Source organism: Ranitomeya variabilis, chromosome 6, assembly GCF_051348905.1.
Source record: "Ranitomeya variabilis isolate aRanVar5 chromosome 6, aRanVar5.hap1, whole genome shotgun sequence".
Classification (NCBI taxonomy): domain Eukaryota; kingdom Metazoa; phylum Chordata; class Amphibia; order Anura; family Dendrobatidae; genus Ranitomeya; species Ranitomeya variabilis.
Window position 1 is genome coordinate 149,678,077 of NC_135237.1, and position 13,451 is coordinate 149,691,527.

Below are 13,451 nucleotides of genomic sequence, written 5' to 3' on the forward strand. Positions count from 1 at the left end.
GTGTCACTTAGATTACTGGGTGCGGCCATTCTGACACAGAGTTTTTAGATTTAGCAATGTAGCAGAGGTGAGAAAGCTAACCCCGCCCACAGCAGGCTCTGTATGTACAATGTCCATAGACAGTGAGCTGCCTATCACAGGAGGGAATGTGTCAGACCAAGGCTCAAGGGATCAGCTAGTCACAGCAATGATAAGCTCCTGGTGCTAAGACAATCATTGTAAGGAAAACCTGGAGCTTTATAAAAGGCAACGCTGAAATCTGTGTTTTAACCCCTGCATTATTTGCCTTCTAGAGTCATTAAAAAATTCATTAGTAATCATTGTTGGCCCCCAGCTGTCCTGTGCCAACAGTTCTCTGTATGATAATGTCCTTGGTCTCTGGGAGGTGTAACTGGAGTCTCACCCTGCCGTAACCGCTAATGTTGGCTTTATACAGGGGTGTATAGTGCCGTCAGAGTACGCTGTTATCATGGATGGTAATGGCCTTGCAAATGTATTTACAGGATCTGAATACCTGCAGGAATCCCACGCAAACACGAGGAGAAGATTATTCACCTGCGGGCAGGAATTAGCCATTCACTGTTAACTTTCACAAATGTGAGATATTCTAAAAAGCCATTTTTGTTTGCGTTGCCTAGGTAACCAGCTACTTCACGGAGGATTTCCTTTTCAATGCAGCGATTTCCCAGCTAATGAGTCTAAGCAACGTACTGTCGGTAAGTGCATCCGCCGCCGCCGTCCTCCTGCACAGATGTGCCGCTCCGACCTGTGATCACTAGCAATGGGGCTGGGAGGACGCCTCTGGTTTGCCCAAGTTTTAACAAGAGGAACAGATTACCGAGTTTTGCTTCTGCTTGGTGTTCAGGCGGCTGGAGTAATATTGTATATTGTTCTACAGATACAAGAGAAAATGTCTTACTCTCTGCCAGTGTTTTCTCTCTCTCTCTCCGGAAAGGCTTCTTTGAATTAAAGCTGGAAGAAAGGCTTTGTAGGCTTATGGTGACATGCCGAGCTTTTTTTCCATTATCGTTAACTCTTCAGTTCAGTTAAAGTAACAGTTTTCTCCTAATAAAAATGTCATGTACAGTTCACCATGAATAAGGAACATCCAGAGCTCTACAATCCTAGGACTACTGACTGGAGACAGAGGGATTCTTTACACACGTGATTTTGTCTGTTATGTTTATTGATTTCTTTAATTTGTGGTTTGGAGCATTACAGTAACTTAGTGGTCCTCCAGCTGCCATATTGCCAAATAGATAACCTTGACGGCTCACATACCAGCCAGTTGAGTCAGTGGGTAAACATATCCAACTTTTTTAGATTCCACAGTGCCCTCCATGCAGAAGAGAAAACAGAGGAGCTCATCTGTCCTTTATGGTTCTGAAGAGCACTTACCATATCTGATCATCATCATCATCATCCTAGGACAGTGTTCCCCAACTCTGCTCCTGAGGACCCACCAATAGGTCATGTTTTTGGGCTTTCTTTAGTATTGCACAGGTGATAGAATTATTGCCTGTCCATGTGATATAATTACCGTATCACCTGGGCAATACTAAGGAAATACTGAAAACATGACCTGTTCGGGGGTCTTGAGGACCAGAGGTGGGGAACACTGTCATAGGGAAAGACATTTGGCTTGGCCTCTCATGGGTGCCAAACCTCAGGTATATGTCTGGTTTCCTCATATCAAGAGTTTCCCAATAAAATGAGTGGCACAAAATACAGTGTGTCCGTAAAGTCATGGTGCACTTTTGACCAGTCACTGGAAAGCAACAGTAGTGCCGTAGATGCCCCCCCCCCCCCCCTTCCAGAAAATAATTCACTGAATACTCACTTGAAGGGAATCTGTCACCAGATTGCTGCTATGTTATCTGGGAGCAGCATGATGTAGGGGCAGAGACCCTGATTCCAATGACGTGTCACTTACTGGGCTGCTTGCTGTAGTTTTGATAAAATTTTTGATTTATGTCCTGAAGATCATTCATTTCTCTGAAAGCTCATCTCTGTATAACGCCACCCACACCACTGATTGGCATCTTTCTGCCTATGCACAGTATGCACAGCTGTCAATCAGTGGTGTGGTTGGGATTACATGGCACAATACAACTAGTCCTCTACTGATAATCTCCTGTTGAGACTGATTTTATTGAGGAAGCAGCCCAGTAACTGATACATCACTGAAATCAAGGTCTCTATCCCTACATCATGCTGCTCTTATATTAAGCAGCTAAAACCTGCTGACAGATTCTCTTTAACTTTGTTCCCACAACAAAGAAGAGTATAAGGCTACAGGCCTCTTCCAGCATGTGGCATGGCACAGGTAAATAAAGGTGGTGGCATCACTGAATCATTCCAGTCTGCATAGCGTTGTCAGCACAGTGTATCATCCTGTATTTTCATCCCATACAGTTGGTTGGGGAGGATGAAGGTGGTTTCGACAATGTAACCCTGCTCGCCTAAAACGTGCAAACAAAATACATTAAGGCTATGTGCACACGTTCAGGATTTTTCACTTTTTTTTTTTCGCTATAAAAACACGATAAAACAGCGAAAAAAACGCATACATTAAGCATCCTATTAGAATGCAATCCGCAATTTTTTGTGCTCATGTTGCATTTTTTCCGCAGCGGAATCGCATTACGCAAAAAAACGCAGCATGTTAATTCCTTGTGGGGAATCGCGGGGATTCCGCACACATAGGAATGCATTGATCCGCTTACTTTCCACATGTGGCTATGCCCACCATGCGGGAAGTAAGCGGATCATGTGCTGTTGGTACCCAGGGTGGAGGAGAGGAGACTCTCCTCCAGGCCCTGGGAACCATATAATTGTTAAAAAAAAAAAAAAAAGAATTAAAATAATAAATCATGATATTCTCACCTTCCGGCTTCCCCCGCAGCCTTCCCGCTCCTCGTGATGCTTCCGTTCAGAGTGATGCTTTGCAGCAATGACCTGTGATGACGTGCGGTCTCGCGAGACCGCTAAGTCATCTGAGGTCATTGCCGCTAGGCATTATTGGGAACGGGAGCATCACGAGGAGCGGGAAGGCTGCGGGGGACGCCGGAAGGTGAGAATATCACGATTTATTATTTTTAACATTAGATCTTTTTACTATTGATGCTGCATAGGCAGCATCAATAGTAAAAAGTTGGTCACACTTATCAAGCACTATGTTTGACAAGTGTGACCAACCTTTCAGTCAGTTTTCCAAGCGATGCTACAGATCGCTTGGAAAACGCTAGCATTCTGTAAGCTAAGTATGCTTGGAAAACGCTAGTGTTTAGCAGGAAAACGCATGCCAATTCTGCATGCGTTTTACCCGCAGCACAGTTGCGGAATAGCTTTAGGATAAACTTGTCTGAACCTGAACTATGGAATTTTAAAGGATTCCAAATTGTTGACCTCTATCTATTATGTTGCCATGGAATTTAATATTGCAACATTCACAAAAGGCATTGTTGCCCAGCACTACACACCAATGATTGTGCTCATCCAGAGGAAGGAAACGCCTCCTGTTAAAGGTCCAGTGAACAAGGAACACTGGATCCATGACAATCTTTCAGTCCAAACCGGCCGCTAATCACTCGCCGAATGAGTAAAATGCTTGTTTTTCGAGTGCTGCACAAATTATTGTTCTCAGCAGCAAGCCGTCCGGTTGAAATAGCACACTGCCTAGAACAATGGCTGCCTATGTGCACTGAACAACCTTTACAGATCCCTCCGTGTGTCTCTGAAGCCTGGGCAGCCTGTGTACAGGCTGTTAGAATATCACACAGTAGAAATGAACCCGAAGCACTGATCCCTTTTAGGTACTCAGCCCCAAGCATGCTTGTAACAGCACCTTTATCCTGGATGCACTCATGTAGTGTTTTGATGCAGTTTTTGGAGGCAATACACAAAAGTATGCAGCATTCAGTGGGTCTAGATCGTCTACACACCCCTCTAAAAATGCCGGCTTTTATGTTATGTAAGAAGAATCATTTCAGAACTTTTTCCACCTTTAATGTCACCCATAATGTGTACAAATCTATTGAAAAATATACTGAAATCTTTTTGGGTGGAAAAAGAAAAACAGAATTAAAATAATGTGGTTGCATAAACCTACACACTCTTAAACTAATACTTTGTTGAAATACCCTTTGTATTAATGACAGCATTCAGTCTTTTTGGGTAGGAGACCCTCAACATGGCACATCTTTGCCCACTCTTCCTTGTTGTAGTTCTCCAGATCTGTCAGATTGTAAGGACATCTCCTGTGTTCAGCCCTCCCCAGGTCAACCCACATGGTCGAATAGGTATCTGTGTTTTTTGTATTTTATTTTCCAAAACAAGTTTATTTTAATAGAACACCCCTTAACCCCCTTCTGACATCAAGCGTAATAGTACACCGATATCGGACTCCCTCCCTTTGATGTGGGCTCCGGCGCTGAGTCCATATCTTTTCCTTTCCAGCACAAGTCAGTTGTTTTGAACAGCTGACATGTGCCTCTAACAGCCGCGCGTGGAATCGCGATCCAACTAGTTAAATGCCGCTGTCAAACTCTGACAGCGGCATTTAACGCTTGCTACCGGCAAGCGCATCGGAAATCCTGCCCATCGGTGACCCTTCACATAATCTCGGGTCACCGATGGGTCAGCGTGACAACTGCTCAGTTTTAGCATTTAGTGAACATGGGCAAAAAAAATAAAAAACAACTGTGGGAATTGCAATTTGACTGCACTTGGAATTTTTTTCCCGTTTTCCAGTAACACAACATGGTAAAACCAATGGTGTAGTTCAAAAGTACAACTCGTCCTGCAAAAATCAAGCCCTCACATGGCCATATTGATGGGAAAAATAAAAAAGTTATGGCTCTGGGAAGAAGGGGAGCAAAAAATAAACCAAATATACCTCTGGTCGTTAAGGGGTTAAACTAAAACAAACTTCATATTCCAGTTTACAGTGTAAAAAGGAAAACGATGACAAAATATTTTTTCATTACAGCTACACTGCTCAGTATTGCTCTATAACGTCAGAAGAACACGAGTCCCACATTTTTTGTGTACCATGTACCATAGCAGCTAGCTTCCACCCACTAGCTCAGAGACAACGAACAGAGATGAAGCCTGCAAGATACAAGTCATATGGTAACCAGGAATAGTGTTACTTCTCATCTACACACACCACAGCTTATTCAGAAAATGATCAGGATGCTGAAAGTGCTGATGTAACACTTACACTGATAAAATGATGGGTATGGGCTGTCTGGGGAGACTCATTGCCGAGTAATACATCATTGATACTCATTGTCACCAAGGACCGCTGACAGCGGCTTTTGTGCTGAAGCGAAAATGGAAATGGCGCCCCTCCCCGCAGCTCAGTATAAACATGCAGAGAATAAACGCAATATTCCTCCATTGGTTATTAGAATTTGTCTTTACGGCTTGAGTTGTGTGATAAAAATGACCTTGTAGCACGATTCTCAAGGTCAATATGATGACAGTGATACCAAACTTGTAATTCAGAAGTTTGTAAAATAAATGGTATTTTTCACCATTTTATAAGACTCAGAACGTTGTATTTTTCCAAGGGGCATGCCAAGTTCAAAGCTCAGGCAGGTACAGAATAGGAGATGGAGTCGGTCACCTTCTGCAGTCTGGCCTGGGGCTGCTGTATTTACTCTGACACTTATACTCCACAAAACAAAAATGGCTGAGTTAAAAAGTAAAAAAAAAAAAATTAATTATTTAATTTTATACATCTATTAATAAACTTAAATTCAGAACATTTAAAAAAATAATTGTGACACATTCCCTTTAAAGGCTGAATAAACCTCTCCGTTCACTTGGTCAGTACTGTCATGGAAGCCTCTGGATAGATGACCAGGAGTACATGACAGACATAACTTTTTTTATTCTTGCTACTTTGTTTATTTAAAATGAATATATTTAAATTGCTGAAACTTTCCACAAGGCCGCTCAGCGACAGGCGTTTAATACATCATACAGTTGTTTTGCGCAGTGTCAATGCCATCTACTTACTGGCTGAAAAAGCCAATTAATGGCATTATCTGTGACCTGTCTTTGAAAATATGCTTTTATGAAAGGGCACAATGTTACTTACATCATCAGGAAAGAAGCATTGACTAATTATACTTAGTCATTAATATCTGTGGAGGAGAAATCAAGATGGTTATGACCTGGATTATATTTCTGTCAAATCATTTTTAATTTGAAGATCTATTTAGAAAAATAACTGCAATGTCATAAAAAGTGCAGCTCCATAGTCAGGAAAGTTGTCTAATTAATGATCCAAATAAATGGACGCAGTTTAGGCATGTGAGAAGCTGTAGAGAGGATTTCTCCTAAAGACAGCCATGTCCATATGTCTTGTTCCATGATAGAGAGGAGTGCCCTTCAGGACCTCTCGTTATAGCCCTGATCTGTACGTGCAGCCACCGATCTGCCAGACTGAAGCCTTCCTTGTTTTACATGGACCTCCATTTATCTGGTACACAGTCCTGTAATGCTACATGTCTCTTGCACAAGCTGCTATAAGGGTAATACTTGGTTGTCCATGTCTTCTCCCAGGAGCTGCATTTTCAGTAAGGTTGTCTTCAGTTATATGACCCCTTTAATCTTTGAAGATCATCTGCGGCCTTTTCTAATTTATGAGGCCAAGGTTGAAATAGAGCTGTAGCTTAACGAATATGTTCATTTTTACAAGCAATTTCTTACTTTAAGAAGCTTTTTTTAAAAAATAAAAAACATTTTTAAAAAAAACTCCTATACCGACCTATGAGTGTCCGCTGATTACAGAAAATCCTGTTTGTTTTCACATCCTACTACCTTGTGGTAGACCCACTCCATTTGCTTCTTGCTGTCCTACAGACTGTGTAAAGCTGGCCACACATTAGATAGCTACTGGCTGAACAACGTCCATCTCAGCCGACTGTCCCATACAGAAGAACATTCTTGCAGCAGAGTGCTCCTGTGTCCTCTGGGAAAGCCACCGGGAGAACGATGCGATCAGCTGTCCGAAATTGGACATACGTGCTTGACATTTATCCTAACCATCAGTCGGTCACTTCCCCCCCACCTTACAAATTAGACCATCTGGCCAACCCCTCGATATAGGTGGGGTCAGCCACAGTAGACTAATATGTATCGGGACAAAACCAGGGACAACGCCTAGGATAAAAACAATGCGCAAATACCCTGCAGTAAGTAAGTAGAGACAGTACCATCCTGATTGGCCCATTTCTTCAGGTTTTATAATGTGTATGGAGGCTTTAACTCCTCTTGTTTGCCTAAAGGGCCCCATACACAATAGATAGCTGTTGGGCAAGCGATGGTTCAGCTGGCAGCGGCTCCCACATACACCGCAGTGCTCGCTGTGTACTATGTGAGAGATCCTCTGCCAGACATCTCTGGTGGGGTCGTATCTTGCAGAAAATAAAACAGGACTGGATGTTCAAAATGGGACATGCTGGATCCTTATTTCTCACAGCATCATGTGTTGGGAAGCCCCCCTACAAATTAGACTGGCCGAGCCCACTGTTATTGGCCGGATCTTAAGACCCTTGACTCATCCTGGCTGCTGCTCCCCCCGGTTTTCTTAATCCTTGGTTGTAAGTTGTGTTTCTCAACTATTCACCATGTATTCATGCTTCTTCTGTTTCAATCATCATTACCCATTCTCTAAAATGGCAACACCCATGGCCATGGGGTCCTCTGCAGTATTGTTAAGATGTCATATTGTGCTAATTCATCGCTTTCCATAAAGATAAACTACTGTTCAAAAGTTTAGGGTCAGTGTATCATCTGGTGGTCTCGTCAAACTCAATCTGACAGGTGGGCCCGCCTGTTGTGGATTCTGTTTGTGGGCTCCCTCTGGTGGTTACTGCTGGTACTGGGTGACTTTGGTGGGTTGCGGCCTTTGGTTTCCACCTGTCCATCAGAGGCTGGGTGTTTCCTATTTTACCTGGCCTTTCTGTCATCCCCTTGCCGGCTATCAATGTATTCAGATGTGCTCTGTTTGGTTCCTGCCTACCTGTTCCCAGATCTTTCAGGATAAGCTAAGTGCTGATTTTCAGTTGTTTGGTTTTTTGTCCAGCTTGCTTATTATGTCTCTATGCTAGCTGGTAGCTCTAGTGGACTGAGGTTCTCCCCATGTGCCATGAGTTGGCACATGGGTTCTTGTAATCTCAGGATGGTTTTTTTGATTAGGGTTTTTTGCTGACCGCTCAGTCCCCTTTTGTATCTTTCTGCTTTCTAGTTTACAGCGGGCCTCAATTTGCTAAAGCTATATATATCATCTCTATGTGTGTGCCTTCCTCTCATTTCACCGTCAATACATGTGAGGGGGCAACTATATCTTTTGGGGTTCATTCCTCTGGAGGCAAGTGAGGTCTTATTTTCTCTGCAGTACTAGTTAGCTCTTAGGCTGGTGCGTGGCGTCTAGAACCAACGTAGGCACGCTCCCTGGCTATCTCTAGTTGCGTTTGTCAGGCGTAGGGCAGCGGTCAGCCCAGGTTCCATCACCCTAGAGCTCGTCCGTTATTTATTTGTACTTTGCTTGTCCTGTGCTATCCCTAGCCATTGGGGATTCATGACAGTATAGCCGGCCCACAAAGTGTTAATTGTTTGGGCTGAAGCAGGAGAAAAAGAAGTGTTTAAGGGAAATTTTTTTTTTTTTTTTTTTCCTTCAGAGTTTTGCTGCCTAGCCCTTAATTGCTGTCTAGCTGCTTCTTACCTCCTCTTAACCCTTGAATGGCTCTGATCTTAGCTGTTTAACATGGATGTCCAGAGTTTGGCTTCCAGCCTGAGTAATCTCGCGGCAAAAGTTCAAAACATACAGGATTTTGTTGTTCACACTCCCATGTCTGAACCTAGAATTCCTATTCCAGAGTTCTTTTCTGGAGATAGATCTACCTTCCTGAATTTCAGGAACAATTGTAAATTGTTTCTTTCTTTAAAATCTCGCTCCTCTGGAGACCCTGCTCAACAGGTCAAGATTGTAATATCTTTCCTGCGGGGCGACACTCAGAATTGGGCATTTGCATTGGCACCAGGGGATCCTGCATTGCTCAGTGTGGATGCGTTTTTTCTGGCATTGGGATTGCTCTATGAGGAACCTAACCTGGAGATTCAGGCTGAAAAGGCTTTATTAGCCCTCTCTCAGGGGCATGATGAAGCGGAAATATATTGTCAAAAATTTCGGAAATGGTCGGTGCTTACTCAGTGGAATGAGTGCGCCCTGGCTGCAAACTTCAGAAATGGTCTTTCTGAGGCCATTAAGGATATTATGGTGGGGTTCCCTACGCCTACAGGTCTGAATGAGTCTATGGCTATGGCCATTCAGATTGATCGGCGTTTACGGGAGCGCAAACTCGTGCACCAGTTGGCGGTGTCTTCTGAACAGGCACCTGAGACTATGCAATGTGATAGAATTCAGTCCAGAAGTGAACGGCAAAATTATAGGCGGAAAAATGGATTGTGTTTTTATTGTGGTGATTCAGCTCATGTTATATCAGCATGCTCTAAACGCACAAAAAGGGTTGATAAATCTTTTGCCATTGGTACTCTGCAGCCTAAGTTCATTTTGTCTGTGACTCTGATTTTTTCACTGTCTTCCATTTCCGTCGATGCCTGTGTGGATTCGGGCGCTGCCCTGAGTCTTATGGATTGGTCATTTGCTAAACGCTGCGGTTTTAGTCTGGAGCCTCTGGAAGTTCCTATTCCTCTGAAGGGAATTGACTCTACACCATTGGCTATGAATAAACCGCAGTATTGGACACAAGTGACCATGCGCATGACTCCCGTTCATCAGGAGGTGATTCGCTTCCTTGTACTGTATAAGTTACATGATGTACTAGTGCTTGGTCTGCCATGGTTACAGACTCATAATCCTGTCCTGGACTGGAAAACAATGTCTGTGTTAAGCTGGGGATGTCAGGGGGTTCATGGTGATGCACCTCCGATTTCAATCGCTTCATCTACTCCTTCTGAGATCCCTGCGTTTTTGTCTGACTATAGGGATGTTTTTGAGGAGCCTAAGCTCAATTCGCTCCCTCCTCATAGAGAATGTGACTGTGCTATAGAATTGATTCCTGGCAGTAAGTTCCCTAAGGGTCGTTTATTTAATCTGTCACTACCATAGCATACTGCTATGCGGAATTATATTAAGGAGTCCTTGGAAAAGGGACATATTCGTCCATCTTCGTCCCCTCTGGGAGCAGGTTTTTTTTTCGTGGCAAAAAAAGATGGTTCCCTGAGGCCTTGTATAGATTATCGCCTTCTAAATAAGATTACAGTCAAATATCAGTATCCATTGCCATTATTAACTGATTTGTTTGCTCGCATTAAGGGGGCCAGGTGGTTCACTAAGATAGATCTTCGCGGTGCGTATAATCTGGTGCGGATAAAACAGGGTGATGAGTGGAAAACCGCATTTAATACGCCTGAGGGCCATTTTGAGTATTTGGTAATGCCTTTTGGACTCTCCAATGCTCCGTCAGTCTTTCAGTCCTTTATGCACAATATTTTCCGTGAATATCTGGATAAGTTTATGATTGTGTATTTGGATGATATTTTGGTGTTTTCTGATGACTGGGAGTCTCATGTTCTACAGGTCAGGAAGGTGTTTCAGGTTCTGCGGGCCAATTCTCTGTTTGTGAAGGGCTCAAAGTGTCTCTTCGGAGTCCAGAAGATTTCTTTTTTGGGGTACATTTTTTCTCCTTCTACTATTGAGATGGATCCCGTCAAGGTTCAGGCTATTTGTGACTGGACACAACCTACATCTGTTAAGAGCCTTCAGAAGTTCTTGGGGTTTGCTAATTTTTATCGTCGGTTCATTGCTAATTTTTCCAGTATTGTTAAACCTTTGACTGATTTGACTAAAAAGGGTGCTGATGTTGCTGATTGGTCTCCTGCGGCTGTGGAGGCCTTTCAGGAACTTAAGCGCCGGTTTTCTTCTGCTCCTGTGTTGTGTCAACCAGATGTTTCACTTCCTTTTCAGGTTGAGGTTGATGCTTCCGAGATTGGAGCGGGGGCGGTTTTGTCACAGAGAAGTTCTAATGGCTCGGTGATGAAGCCATGTGCATTCTTCTCTAGAAAATTCTCGCCCGCCGAGCGCAATTATGATGTGGGTAATCGGGAGCTTTTGGCCATGAAGTGGGCATTTGAGGAGTGGCGTCATTGGCTTGAGGGTGCTAAACATCGTGTGGTGGTCTTGACTGATCACAAGAATCTCATTTACCTTGAGTCTGCCAGGCGTTTGAATCCTAGACAGGCTCGTTGGTCGTTGTTTTTTTCTCGTTTCAATTTCGTGGTTTCATACCTGCCAGGTTCAAAGAATGTGAAGGCAGATGCTCTTTCCAGGAGTTTTGTGCCTGACTCTCCTGGAGACTCTGGGCCTACTGGTATCCTTAGGGATGGGGTAATATTGTCCGCCGTATCCCCAGACTTGCGACGTGCATTGCAGGAGTTTCAGGTGGATAAACCGGATCGTTGTCCCCCAGAAAGACTGTTTGTCCCGGATGATTGGACCAGTAGAGTCATCTCCAAGGTCCATTCTTCTGTGTTGGCTGGTCATCCTGGAATATTTGGTACTAGAGACTTGGTGGCCAGGTCTTTTTGGTGGCCTTCCTTGTCTAGGGATGTGCGTACCTTTGTGCAGTCTTGTGAAGTGTGTGCTCGAGCTAAGCCTTGCTGTTCTCGGGCCAGTGGGTTGTTGTTATCCTTGCCCATCCCGAAGAGGCCTTGGACGCACATTTCCATGGATTTTATTTCTGATCTCCCGGTTTCACAGAAAATGTCCGTTATCTGGGTTGTGTGTGACCGCTTTTCCAAGATGGTTCATTTGGTGCCCTTGCCTAAGTTGCCCTCCTCCTCTGAGTTGGTCCCTTTGTTTTTTCAGAACGTGGTTCGTTTGCATGGGATTCCGGAGAATATCGTTTCTGACAGGGGATCCCAGTTTGTGTCTAGATTTTGGCGGACGTTTTGTGCCAAGATGGGCATTGATTTGTCTTTCTCGTCTGCATTCCATCCTCAGACGAATGGCCAGACGGAGCGAACTAATCAGACCTTGGAAACTTATTTGAGGTGTTTTGTTTCTGCTGATCAAGATGACTGGGTTGCTTTTTTGCCACTGGCCGAATTTGCTCTTAATAATCGGGCTAGTTCTGCCACGTTGGTCTCTCCTTTTTTTTGTAATTCGGGGTTTCATCCTCGTTTTTCCTCTGGTCAGGTGGAGTCTTCGGATTGTCCTGGAGTGGACGTGGTGGTGGACAGGCTACATCAGATTTGGAATCAGGTGGTGGACAATTTGAAGTTATCTCAGGAGAAGACTCAGCAGTTTGCTAATCGCCGTCGCCGCGTGGGTCGCCGACTTCTTGTTGGGGATTTGGTGTGGTTGTCTTCTCGTTTTGTCCCTATGAAGGTCTCTTCTCCTAAGTTCAAGCCTCGGTTCATCGGTCCTTATAGGATCTCGGAGATTCTTAACCCTGTATCTTTTCGTTTGGATCTCCCAGCATCGTTTGCTATTCATAATGTGTTCCATCGGTCGTTGTTGCGGAGGTATGAGGTGCCCGTTGTTCCTTCGGTTGAGCCTCCTGCTCCGGTGCTGGTGGAGGGAGAATTGGAGTATGTTGTTGAGAAGATCTTGGATTCTCGTGTTTCCAGACGCAAACTCCAGTATTTGGTTAAGTGGAAGGGTTATGGTCAGGAGGATAATTCCTGGGTGGTCGCCTCCGATGTTCATGCGACTGATTTGGTCCGCGCCTTCCATAGAGCTCACCCTGATCGCCCTGGGGGTTCTCGTGAGGGTTCGGTGACCCCTCCTCAAGGGGGGGGTACTGTTGTGGATTCTGTTTGTGGGCTCCCTCTGGTGGTTACTGCTGGTACTGGGTGACTTTGGTGGGTTGCGGCCTTTGGTTTCCACCTGTCCATCAGAGGCTGGGTGTTTCCTATTTTACCTGGCCTTTCTGTCATCCCCTTGCCGGCTATCAATGTATTCAGATGTGCTCTGTTTGGTTCCTGCCTACCTGTTCCCAGATCTTTCAGGATAAGCTAAGTGCTGATTTTCAGTTGTTTGGTTTTTTGTCCAGCTTGCTTATTATGTCTCTATGCTAGCTGGTAGCTCTAGTGGACTGAGGTTCTCCCCATGTGCCATGAGTTGGCACATGGGTTCTTGTAATCTCAGGATGTTTTTTTTGATTAGGGTTTTTTGCTGACCGCTCAGTCCCCTTTTGTATCTTTCTGCTTTCTAGTTTACAGCGGGCCTCAATTTGCTAAAGCTATATATATCATCTCTATGTGTGTGCCTTCCTCTCATTTCACCGTCAATACATGTGAGGGGGCAACTATATCTTTTGGGGTTCATTCCTCTGGAGGCAAGTGAGGTCTTATTTTCTCTGCAGTACTAGTTAGCTCTTAGGCTGGTGCGTGGCGTCTAGAACCAACGT

General features: G+C 44.3%; 1 protein-coding gene across 2 annotated transcripts in view; it reads left to right on the forward strand.

The window, feature by feature from the left end:
• The window catches only part of LARS2 (leucyl-tRNA synthetase 2, mitochondrial), a 266,084-nt gene that overhangs the window by 230,585 nt on the left and 22,048 nt on the right, over positions 1-13,451 (forward strand). For both annotated transcript variants that reach the window (XM_077269111.1, XM_077269112.1), the window contains exon 18: positions 639-716. In XM_077269111.1, the coding sequence (XP_077125226.1) occupies positions 639-716 (78 nt within the window). The remainder of the gene's footprint in view (positions 1-638; positions 717-13,451) is intronic.